This window comes from Belonocnema kinseyi, chromosome 2 (genome assembly GCF_010883055.1).
Source record: "Belonocnema kinseyi isolate 2016_QV_RU_SX_M_011 chromosome 2, B_treatae_v1, whole genome shotgun sequence".
In the NCBI taxonomy this organism is placed as follows: domain Eukaryota; kingdom Metazoa; phylum Arthropoda; class Insecta; order Hymenoptera; family Cynipidae; genus Belonocnema; species Belonocnema kinseyi.
Window position 1 is genome coordinate 125,125,431 of NC_046658.1, and position 13,075 is coordinate 125,138,505.

Consider the following 13,075-nt stretch of genomic DNA (forward strand, 5'->3'; position numbering starts at 1 on the left):
TATATCTAGTCGGGAGTGGTGCTGACTGAAAACAGATGATTTGGAGCGATTCGCGCGCCATCTTTTGGTCATTCTAAGGACTTATTGAACTACCCTCGTATTTCAACAAAAAAATATATTATTTAAGATCGTAATGAATAAGAGCATGAAAACTTAAAAAAAAATATTTCCAAACTGTTCAATTTTTAGAAATATATGTTTTTTGTATTATTTCGTTTTCTATTTTGAAAATGTAAAAACTAAGTAGATTGTTTAAGAATCAACCACACATTTTTTTTTACTTAAAACGAAAAAACAGTTCGATTTTACCAGCAAAAATGAATTTTTAAGAAAATACTAGAATCCTAAACTAATACAGATTACTTTTCAACCAAACAATTCCATTGTTTACCCAAAAAAATTCTACTCTACCAAAAAAGAATAATTTTCAATAACAATTTGAATTAAAAACATTCGAATTTTCTACAATAAAGTTAGTTTTTCAACGAAACAGATTAATTTTTAACCAGGCGTTGGCATTTTTATAAATAAATATGAACTTTCTCCAGTAAGAGATGAATTTTCAAACCAAAAAATAAATAGTCCACAAAATAGTTGAATTTTTTACTAAAAAATCTTTGTTAGTCAAGAAAGAAAAAGATATTAATCAAATTGTTGAATTTTCAGCCAAGAAGTATTACATTTGAATAAAATGATTGAATTTTTAGCAAAATAATTTAATTTTCAGTTAAAAAAATAATTTTTAACAACAGAAAAAAACTAATTTTTAACTAAAATTGTTCATTTTCAACCAAAAAATAAAATTTTAAGGAAGTATTTTCCACCTAAAAATATCATTTTCGACGAAACATGTAATAGATGATATTTGAACATACAAAAATTAAAAATTAATTTTAAAGACAATGTTTCTACAAAACCTTTGAATTTCGTAATAAATAGTTAATATTTAAACCAAAGAAACATTTGTTAATCAAGAAAGAAAAAAAATGCAATCAAATTGTTGAATTGTTAAGTCAAAAAGAAGAATTTTCAAGAATTTTTATTCTACCAAAAAATACGATTGTTTAACAAAATACATAAATTTTTAAACTGGAAGTACGAATTTTCCATAAACTGTTGCATTTTTACCAAAAAGGTAAAATTTCTATAGAAAGAAATGAATTGACAAACCAAAGAAACTAATGATCAAAAAAAAAGTTTATTTTTTTACTAAAAAAAAATTGTTAGTTGAGAAAGAAAGAAAAGATCAACTAAATTGTTCAATTTTCAATCCAAAAAGAGGAACTTTCATTAAAATTGTTTGATATTTCAAGAAAGTAATTTAATTTTCAATTAACAAAATTAATTTAAAAAAAGAAACGAATTTTTAGATAAAATTACCCATATTCAAACAAAAAGAAACTTTTAAGAAAGTACTTTCCACCTAAAAAAGTATTTTTCAACGGAGAATGTAATAGATGCTATTTCAACATAAAAAGATTTTTCATGAAAATACTTGAATCCCCAACTAAAGCAAACTAATTTTCAACTACACAGTTGTATTTTTAACCAGAAAAACTTATATTCTCCACAAAATACGAATTTTAAAAAAGAATTCGAAATTAAAAAAAAAAAAGATTTGTTAAGAAAGAAAATGTCAGTCAAATTGTGGTTTTTTCATGCCAAAAAGACGAATTTTCAAGAAAATACTTGAATCTTTGACTAAAACAGATTAATTTTTAACAAGAAAAATGTATATTCTACCACAAAAGACGAATTTTTCAGAAAATGTATCTATTTTCAAACCGAAAGTAGGAATTTTCTATTACAAAACAGTTTAATTCTCAACAATGAAGTTAATATTCAAACGAAAAAAATGATTTTTTAGCCAGACACTTGAATTTTTCCCATAAAAGGTGTAATTTTTATTGAAAGAAATGAATTTGAAAACCAAAAAGATAATAATCAACAAAATAGTTGAATTTTTTATAAAAAAAAATTTGTTTGTCAAGAAAGAAAAAAAAGCAATTAAATTGTTAAATTGTTAATAGAAAAAGAGGAACTTTCATTAAAATAGTTTGAAATTTCAACAAAATAATTTTCAGTTCACAAAATTAATTTTTAACAAACAAAAAAAACTAATTTTTAGATAAAATTGCCAATATTTACACAAAAAAACTTTTGAGACAAAATTTTCCGTCTAAAAAAGTAATTTTCAACGAAAATGTCAAGAAAATTGTTGAATTGTCAAGCCAAAAAGACGAATTTTCAAAAAAATACTTGAATCCCTGACCAAAAAAGATCAATTTTAAACGACAAAAATTTCTGTTCTACCAAAAAAGACGAATTTTCCACAAAATTCATCAATTTTCGAAACGAAAGTAGTAATTTTCTACACAACAATCTAATTCTCAACAATGAAGTTAATATTCAAACGAAAAAAATTAGTTTTTAGCCAGACAGTTGAATTTTTACCATAAAAGGTGTAATTTTTATTGAAAGAAATGAATTTTCAAACCAAAAAGATAATGATCAACAAAATAGTTGAATTTTTCCCAAAAAAAATATTTGTTAGTTAAGAAAGAAAAAAAAAGATCAATTAAATTTTTTAATTTGCAATCCAAAAAGAGGAACTTTTATTAACATTTTTTGAGATTTCAACAAAATAATTTAATTTTCAGTTCACAAAATTAATTTTTAACAAACAAAAAAAAAATAATTTTTAGATCAAATTGCCAATCTTTACACAAAAAAAACTTTTAAGACAAAATTTTCCACCTAAAAAAGTAATTTTCAAAGAAAAATGTAATAGATGATATTTCAACATAATAAGAATTTTCATGAAAATAGTAAAATCTGTAACTAAAGCAGACTAATTTTCAAATATTCTATTGTATTTTTAACTTGAGAAATTTATATTCTACAAAAAATACGAATTTTAAAGAAATTTTCAAAGAAATATTGGCGATCAAGAAGAAAGAAAAATTCCATAAAATTGTTGAATTTTCAAGCCAAAAAGACGAATTTTCTAGAAAATACATGAATCCTGGACTAAAACATATTAAGTTTCAATCAAAAAATTTCAATTTGGCCAAAAAAGACCAATTTTCAACAAAATCCATCAATTTTCAAACAAAAAATACGAATTTTCTACAAAACAGTTGAGTTATCGACATCAAAGTTAATATTCAAACAAAAAGGTTCATTTGTAACCAGAAAGTTGTATTTTTTACCATAAAAGGTGCAATTTTTATAAAAAGAAATTAATTTTTAAACCAAAAAGATAGTAATTAACAAATTATTTGAATTTTTAACGAAATTTTTGAATATCAACCAAATAGTTCAATTTTGAATCAAACAATAAAAATTGTAATCAAAGAAGATGAAATCTTAGTCAAAAATTTAAGAGGACTTTTAAAACAAAATAAAATAGGAATTAAATAAATAAATAGGAATTCCTAGAATTTTAATACTAAAGAATAAAATTTGAAATAAAAATTAAAGTTCATTTTTAATACTATTAATATACTATTTCAGAAAACTAGACATTTTTCACAAAAAATAAAGTTGATTTTCTATTACCCGCTTATTTATTTCATACTATAAATTGTTTATTCCAGACATTTCAGATTTGTAACACTATTTGCACACTTTTTTTATCTCTAAAGTGTAACTGAGGCCTGCAACTTCATTTAATTAAAAAAAAAAAAAATAATAATAAAAAAAAGAGGAAAGAAAAATGGAAATTTACTAAATCCTGAAAAATTTTTCCACAGACCGAGTACCCCGTACCAGAACAATTCAAAACGACTGTAAGTCCCAAGGGGCTCTCCACGATCGCTGTCGATTCACTCGGCTAAGTTCGGAATTTTCGAATTTTTAGTCTAAAAATCCGACTCTAATTTTCTAATTAATTAGCAATACACGATAACTTCGAAACCATCCTCTGATGGTACGTAATTTATTTTTATTTCAAATAAGCCTTACGAGGAGACTCGTAAAGGTCCTAGGATAACGAAACGGAGGGGTGATTCGGTCTTTTAAATTATGGAATCGCGATTGATTTGCGAAAGATTCGCTACTGAATTTTGTAACTTTGATTGAAAAAATTTGTGCTATAATCAACACACCTTGTTCCTGATTTGCTGTGTTGCAAAAAAAAAAACAAAAAAAAAAACAACTTCTGAAATCGTACAGCTAAGCTAGGCAATATTTATATCAAGTGTAGCACTTTGAAAAAGTCACTTTTGATCATGACTAGCATGAAAGACAATAGGACCGTTTTAAGCTGAATAGAACAGAGTTGAATTGAGATTAAGTAGTTTACTTACGACTGCTCGCAAAGGTTTTTATCCAAATTTACACGGAGTATTCCGCCGAAATTTTTCAAAAAGGACAGAGTACTATTAGTATTCGGCCCAAATTTCTTGAAAAGGGCAGAGTCCTATTAGTATTCCGCCCAAATTTCTTGGAAAAGGACAGAGTACTATTAGTATTACGCCCGAATTTCTTGAAAAGAGCAGATTACTACTAGTACTCCGCCCAAATTTCTTGAAAAAGTACAGAGTAGTATTACGCCTAAATTGCTTGAAAATGGGCAAAGTGCGATTAGTGTTTCGCTTAAGCTGATCGAAAAGGACAGACTACTACACATATAAATTAAAGTTAAAAGGTGTTCAATGCGGTCTGACAAAAGTTTCACTTTTCTCTTCCCGCACTTTTATACATTTACACAATTTTCTATCGTAATCGGACTTTTGTCCAGACTCGCAATTTTAGAGATGAAAACCTTTTTCGCCACGGAATTGTTTTCTTCCTGTTTTTAATAGAGAAAAAAAAGTCGAATAGCGCACACAAAGTGGCTTCTAGGAGACATTGAATTGAATAATATTTATACGAAGAATTGGCGGGAAAAAATAGAAATTGTAAAATTCACACGATTTCGATACGGAACTTTTGTTCCTTGCACAATTTCAATATGAAATGTTAATCGGTTTTTCACCGAACAAACTTTAGACTGAATTTCGATAGAAATATTAGTTTACAGAAGGAGGAATTTGTTTTAAATAAACTATATTAAGTAGCGGGAATTTAAATCGCTTTAAAACGTGCATTTTTGTCACGTCTTCCTCTGCATTTCATCGACTTTATCGACGCATTTTTCAAACGTATTTCAGCCTCAAGAACTTTATCGCATCTTGATTGAGTCCTACGTTTTATCTAAGTTCTTGTTTCGAATCGAGCAAAGGTCAAAAATTGTGTGCAGGAAATATCGATCGTTGATCTGAATTAATCAATCAATTGATTGACTGATTGATTGGTGCCGAATTGTGTGAATGTTCTTCGTCTTGGCACAATGCGAGTTACGTAAGAAAATGAAGATTAGATTAGCAAAGAAAGGACTAAATAATAATTCTTATGAAACGCCTTTTTTTTAATTACATTATTAAGTTCTAAGTCGTTTGATTCAAAGAGTTTTTAATGTTATTTCTAACTTTTTAATTTAGCCTGAGTTTTTTGTCGATGGCCAGTCTTCGTTTGTGTGGAAATTACTTTCACTCATGTGTCATCTATTTAACATCTCTTATCTCTTAATAAAAAAGAAGATTCATCCTACTTTTGTGTATTTTTTTCCCATTTCAAAACCTCAATAGCGATAAGAATGTGAGGGAGGAAATGCACTTTTTTCGTTCAAAAATGACCAGAGCCTTCTATTTTGGTCCGATTTTGAAATTTAACGCTTAAACTGCATTATGGGTTTCAGACACCCCAATCAATTTTCAAACATTTATAAACCGTACTTAATTCGAAAAAATGGATTAAGTGTCACCATCAAGCTTTAGTTGGAGCAGCCCCCTGCCTCGACCATGTATGTGTATGTAGTAGTAGGAGTAGTTTTCTTACGATCCTGAGGAGAAATGTCGGTCAAACTAATCCAACAGATGGCACCACAAAAAGTAGGTGTGTCTTTTTCATTGAATTGCATTAAGAAAAAGCAAAAATAATTAAAAACTTGATGCTGTTTGCAAATAAATAAAAAAAATATATATGAAAAAATAAGAGTAACTATTATTAATTATTTAAAAAAAGAAAAGTCATAAAAATATGTAGATTAATATGAATAAAATTTAATTTTGAGATACATTTTGAAAGCAGTTCGAACATCATATTTCTATTATTTATTTTGCTGATATTATTGATTTTATTATTTGTTCTAATCAAACAAAATTATTTATTGTTGAAATGATTAATGTAGCTAATGAAAAATTAATAATATTTAAGACCCCAATGACAAAAATATATTACTTATATCCAATATAAATATAATAATAATCTTTGTATCTTTAAAATCTTAACAATTTCGAGTTTTGAAGGAAATATTTTTAAAAAGTAGTGGTAATTGTAATTAAAGTGTTTGAGGGAATCATTTGGTAAAAAGTCAATGACACGAATGATAAATGAAAAAATGAATTTAATATTATTCAATATAATGTATATATTTATTTCAATTGAACCAAACATCATATATACATTTATACAGTTTAATCATTTATTTATTGCTTATAATCTTGAAAGCTTTTTTCTCGCTGCATTCAGCCCCTAATAATTTTATTGAAAAATTTAAATTTAAAGGAGATTTTGAATTAAATAGTTAATTATATTATTCCAAATCTCACTTCTAAAATAAACAGACTATAAGCTATTAAAATCTATAAACAAACGTACTGTACTCATGACGCACAGTTGGAGGAAATGCACTTTTTTCATTCAAAAACGTCCAGAGCCTTTAATTTTCTTGCGATTTTGAATTTTTCTGTTTTAAAGATCATTAAATTCTATAGATCTTGACTCTCCGAACTTTTGTCTCGTCTATTTTTTTATTAATAATTTTTCCAGTCAATTATGAACAAAGTCTTATTATCGGTGAAATTTTTCTTTTTTGCTAAACGTGCTTCCCATTAATGTAGGAATGACATTTAATATCAAAAATAATTTAAAAGTTTATAATAACCACTGTGATATACAATTTTTTTGGAAAAATATTAGAATTTTAGATTTTTCAAATCATAATTTCCTTCAAGGGCCAGAACGACTTCAGGTATTCCTTCAAATAATAAATATTTAATAATATTTGATAAAATATAACAATTTAAATGTTTGTAAACAAATTAGATAAACAAATTTTAAATGTTGGCCCTTTCGCATAGAAAATTTTTTTTGCACTGAAAATGTTTAAAGCTATTGGGTGAATGACTGCTGGTAACAAAAAGATTAGAAAAGGTAACAATAACCACTGTTATTAACAATTCTTGTGACAAAATATTTAAACTTAAGGTTTTATCAAATTTAAATTTCTTTGATGGCCAAGTCGGTGGGTTATTGTCAAAAGATTTTGTGTTGAATGAATCTTAGCATGCAGTGTTATGATTCATTTCCAATCTATTACGATTGAAACCCCGACTTTTTCCAAGTTAAACTTCCAACATTGGGAAATTTTTTATGTAAATTGTTTATAAACGTGTAAGTTGTTATATTCCACTAAATATGATCAAAGATACATTTTTTAGGAATATCCGTAGCCATTGTAGCGATTAAAGAAAATAAAACTTTTGATAAAATCTTACATTTGAATATTTTGCCACAAGAATTATTTACAACAAATGTTATTGTTAACTTCTCAAATATTTTTGTGACTAGCAGTTATTCGTCCAACAGCTTAAAACATTTCCAGTGTAAAAAAAATTTCTATGTGAAAGGAGCAAAATTTTGAATTTGTTCATCTAATGTGTTTAGAACAACTTAAATTGTTATATTTGATCAAATATCATTAAACATTTATTGTTTTAAGGAATACCTGAAGTCTTTCTGGCGCTTGAAGGAAATAATAATTTTTAAATCTCAAATTCTAATATTTTCCCACAAGAATTGTTTATAACAATAGTGATTATAAACTTTTAAATTATTTTTGTTATTAAATGTCATTCCTACATTAATGCGAAGCACTTTTAGTAACAAAAAAACTTTACCAATAATAAGAGTATTTTTTAATTTGTTTATCAAATTTGTTTGCAACAAGTAAATGGAATGATAAACAAAACAAAAACAAAAATTCGGAGCGTCCAGCTAAGCGAAAAAAGTGAATTTAAATACATACACTAAATATATACATTATATTAAATAATGTTAAATCCATTTTCTCATTTATTAGTCTTTTCATTGACTTTTTACCAAATTATTCCCTCAAATATTTTAATTACAATTACTATTACTTTAAAAAAATATTTTCTCCAAAACTTAAAATTGTTAAGATTTTAAAGGTACAAAGATTCTTTACTGTGCAACTTAAGATGTAGTCTTACATATTTTAATTATTATTATATTTATATTTGCGATATGTCATATATTTGTTATTAATTCTTCTGATCATGCGTATGTTTTAGATATTTTTGTGATTGAGGTCTTTAATATTATTAATTTTTTCATTAGCGACATTAATAATTTTAACAAAAAATCATTTTTTTAACTTTAACAAATAATAAAATCAATAATATGAGCAAAGTAAATCATAAAAATATAAAGTTCGAACTGCTTTCAAAATGTATCTCAAAATTAAATTTTATTCATATTAAACCACATATTTTCATGACTTTTTCTTTTTTTAAATAGTTAGTAATAGTTACTCTTATTTTTTCATATATTTTTTTTTGTTTATTTGCAAACAGCACCAAGTTTTTAATTATTTTTGCTTTTTCTAAATGCAATTCAATGAAAAAGACAGACCTACTTTTTGGGGCGCCATCTGTTGGATTAGTTTAACCGACAATTCCCCTCCGGATCGTAAGAAAACAGAAAAGTGGGGGGCGATGCATGGGGCTGAGTTGGAGATACTAACTGTAAGTAAAGTCGTTTAGCATACTGCGTCAAGGGTCAGTCTCATGATTTATGGTCAGTCTACTAGCAGAAGCTGTTGAAAGTGGAGGTAAAAAAATTGCGGGGTAAATAACACCCAGTGTGTACTTAGTGAGTGAAAAAGTACTTTTGGAGCAAAATTTTTTTTAATTGTATTGAATTTTGTTTACTTTCTAACTTAAGTATATCATATGATGCGAAATATTTTTTTCTCGATTATTTCCTACTTCTTTTCTTTCTAGATGGCTTATAACGTACGGCAGCGCGTCATGCGAGAGCAGATTGTGGATATGTTGAATAAAATATAATTGTTGAAATACAGTTATATATGTCTCTTTTTTCAATTTCTTGTATTTTTATAGTATTAAATGTTAAAGTTCCTCAATTTTTAATGATAAATCGATTTAAAAGCAAAACATCTGATTCGTCATTTTATCAAAAAATTTACTTTTCAACTGTACACATAAATATCTTTTTTGAGAGCACCCATGTTTCAATATATTTTTTTTTTTATGAAAATACACTATTTCAAGAGTACAGTTATACATTTTCAGGTTAAAATAATTAAAATTGCGTCAGTTATGAATTTCTAAGAAAAAAAAAACTATTTTTAAACAATATTTTTTTTTTTAATTAAAATAAATGGCTATGAAATTGACTCTATCTTCTAAGAGATACTTTAAACTATATAGGATAATTTTATTATGACAAACTATTCAATAGGGGTTAAACAATACATGATTAAATACGTTGGGGTAAAAAACACCCACGATGCACTTTACCGTGATTTTTACCATGTATGCACTTTTAGGGTTAAAAAGAATTGAGGATCCGAAGTTTTGTCTCCTCTATTTGTTTATTAATTATTTTTTTCATTCAAACTTTGGAAAAAACTGAAATTTTGCACACAACAATTTTTCAAGCTTTGATAACTGATTAGGAAAACTTTATGTTGTCTTAAATGAATATTTAGGGACTCATAGAATACAAATAAATTGTTTATTATTTTATTTATTTGTTGTAAACAAATTTTGTGAACTATTTGACAAATATTCTAATTATCGACGAAAATTTTTGTTGTCCAAAAATTGTTTCATATTAATGTAGGAATTACATTTAATTAAAAAACTAATTTTAAAGTTTATAATAACCATTGTTATAAATAATCCTTGTGGCAAAATATTGAAATTTGGATTTTTTTAGATTAGAATAATTTCCTTCAATCGCCAGAACAACTTCAGGTATTCCTTAAAATAATTAATATTTAATGAAATATAATAATTTAAATGGTTATAAACAAATGCTAAATTTTTGCCACTTTGCATAGAACAATTTTTTTGCACTGGAAATGTTTCAAGCTATTGGGCGAATGACTGCTAGTCAAAAAAAATATAGAAAAATTAACAATAACCACTGTTATTGACAATTTTTGGGACAAAATATTTAAACTTAAAGTTTTATCAAATTTAAATTTTCTCTGATAGCCAAAATGGGTAAAGATATTCCTGAAAATAATAAATCTTTGATAATATTTGGTAAAATGGAACAATCTGAATCTTTATAAACAAATAAGATAACAAATTTCAAAATCGCATGCAGTGTTATGATTCATTCTCAATCTATTGCGATTGAAAACCTGACTTTTTCAAGTGAAACTGTCAATAATTAGAATTTTTTATTCAATTTGCTTATAAACATTTAAGCTGTTATGTTTTGCTGAATATTATCTAAGATAATTTTTTTAGGAATATCCGTAGGCATTATAGCAATAAATGAAAATGACAATTTTATAAAATCTTATATAAAAATTTTTTTAGCGACAATTATTTATAGCAATGGTTATTACTAACTTCTCAAATATTTGTGTGACTAGCAGTCATTCGCCCAACGGCTTAAAACATTTACAGTAAAAAAAACTTGTTTATGCGAAAAGGGCAACATTCTGCATTTGTTCTTATAATTTGTTTAAAAAAAATTAAATTGTATTTGATCAAATATTAATAAATATTTACTATTTTAAGGAATACCTGAAGTCGTTCTGGTGATCGAAGGAAATAATAATGTGAAAAAATCTCAAATTTTAATATTTTACGACAAGAATTGTTTATAACAATGGTTATTTGAATATTTTCAATTAGTTTTGTAATTAAATGTCATTCCTACATTAATATGAAGCAATTATAGCAAACAAACAAATTTTTCACCCCTAATAAGACTATTTGCTAATTTGTTCATAAAACTTGTTTATAACAAATAAGTGGAATAATGAACAAGTTATTTTTATTCTACGAGTCCCTAAACGTTCATTTAAGATAGTATAAAGTTTACCTAATCAATTATTAAAGCATAAACAATTGTTATGTACAAAATTTCAGTTGTTCTATACTTTCAAGAAAAAATTATTAATAAAAAAATAGAGGAGACAAAAGTTATGAGTGTCAGGCTCTTCAGAATTTAATAAACTTTAATTTCTAAAAAAATTCAAAATTGGACCGGGAAGTTTCTGAAACCGAGAAATGACAAATTAAAAGCATTTGAAGTTGAAAATTTTTGTTAAAAAAAGTTTTTTTATCTACTGTAAATATAAATAAATAAAATATTTTAAAAATATATCTGTAAATTCATTATAAAAAACTAAACAATAATTGATTTGTCAAAGCGGTTCTAAATTCATTAAAAATTTGAGAATTTCTAGGCTGTAACTGTCTTAATACGAAAGTCTTAATAAGAATTGAGATGAATATAATATTATTTATTCCGATAATTTTATTTTTAAATAAAATTTGTAATGATTTATCAATAAAATATTTTTATTTCAAAGCTTTAGGTCTTAATAAACTATTTTTAACTTAAAAATAACTCTCTAATGGTATAGTCGTAATTAAAGGATTTTATTAAATTTGAAATATTGGTTAATGTCGAAATTATTCAATTTTTAACCCATTTAATTTGAAATTTTTTACATTAGAAATAGAATATAACATGAACTGAATTGTTTTACATAAAAAGCTTTGAATCTCTAGAATTTCAATGAACTTTTAAACTTTTAACGTTACAGTTTTTATTGTTATATTTGAAAAATGTATAATTTGTAGGTGAAAATGTTAAATTTTGACATATAAATAACAATTGAACTCTTATTATTTTTAGAATAAATTTGAGTCATTTTAATAGATATTTATAAGTTTAGAAAAGATTCAAAATTAATCAAAAACTTGAAATGATTTCAAGTAATTTAAACGAAGTGTGTTAACATTTTTTTCAGAACTTTTAAATATATTTTCAAATTATTCGAAATTTTCCTACAATTTCAGGAAAATCCTGCAAATTAAAAAAATTCCTTAAAATCTTCCAGGTTCTTTTTTGATCATTTTGGAAATCTTTAAAAATCTTTTTAAATTTTCGATCACAATAATTTTTCAAAATGAAAAATTATTTTCGATTTTCCTAGGATTCGTAAGAAATTTTGTTCATTCTTTTGAAAACTTTCACAATCCTTGAAAAGATTCTAAATTTTTTATTTGAAATCTTCAAAAATCTAAATTTTGTTTCAAATTCGAAAAATTTTCAAAAATGATTTCAAATGTGGAAAAATTTAAAACCATTTCTAAATTTCTCAAGATTTCTAAATAGAATTTGACAGCTTTTCAAAGATGCTTAAACTATTTAAAACGAAAATAATTTAACTTCTAATTTAAGAGCCGTTAAGTAACAAAAAATTATTTTTCAATTTTAGTGTGCAGCTTGATATTAATTGAATTTTCCCTACAATTTTAGGAAAATCCTTCAAATTAAAAGAAAATCCTTAAAATCTTCCAGGTTCTTTTTTGATCATTTTGGAAATCTTAAAAAATCTTTTTATATTTTCTGTCGCAATAGTTTTTCAAAATGAAAAATTATTTTCAATTTTCCTAGGATTCTTAAGAGATTGTTTTCATTCTTTTGAAGGCTTTCACAATTCTTAAAGAAGATTATAAATTTTTGTTTGAAATCTGCAAAAAAACTACATTTTGTTTTAAATTCGAAAAAGTTTTTTAAATGATTTCAAATTTGGAAGAATTTAAAACCACTTCTAGATTTCTCAGGATTTCGGAATAAAATTTTAAAGCTTTTGAAGGATGCTTAAACTATTTAAAACGAAAATAATTTAACTTCTAATTTAAGAGGATAATAATAAGATGATATC

The 13,075-nt window shown here is 25.2% G+C and overlaps 1 protein-coding gene across 2 annotated transcripts in view; it reads left to right on the forward strand.

Annotated features, from left to right (window-relative positions):
- LOC117168284 (adenylyl cyclase-associated protein 1) overlaps positions 1-4,162 on the forward strand; it is a 66,150-nt gene extending 61,988 nt beyond the window's left edge. For both annotated transcript variants that reach the window (XM_033353805.1, XM_033353804.1), the window contains one exon: positions 3,756-4,162. In XM_033353805.1, the coding sequence (XP_033209696.1) occupies positions 3,756-3,839 (84 nt within the window). In that variant the 3' untranslated portion in view covers positions 3,840-4,162. The remainder of the gene's footprint in view (positions 1-3,755) is intronic.
- Positions 4,163-13,075: the final 8,913 nt, after the last annotated feature.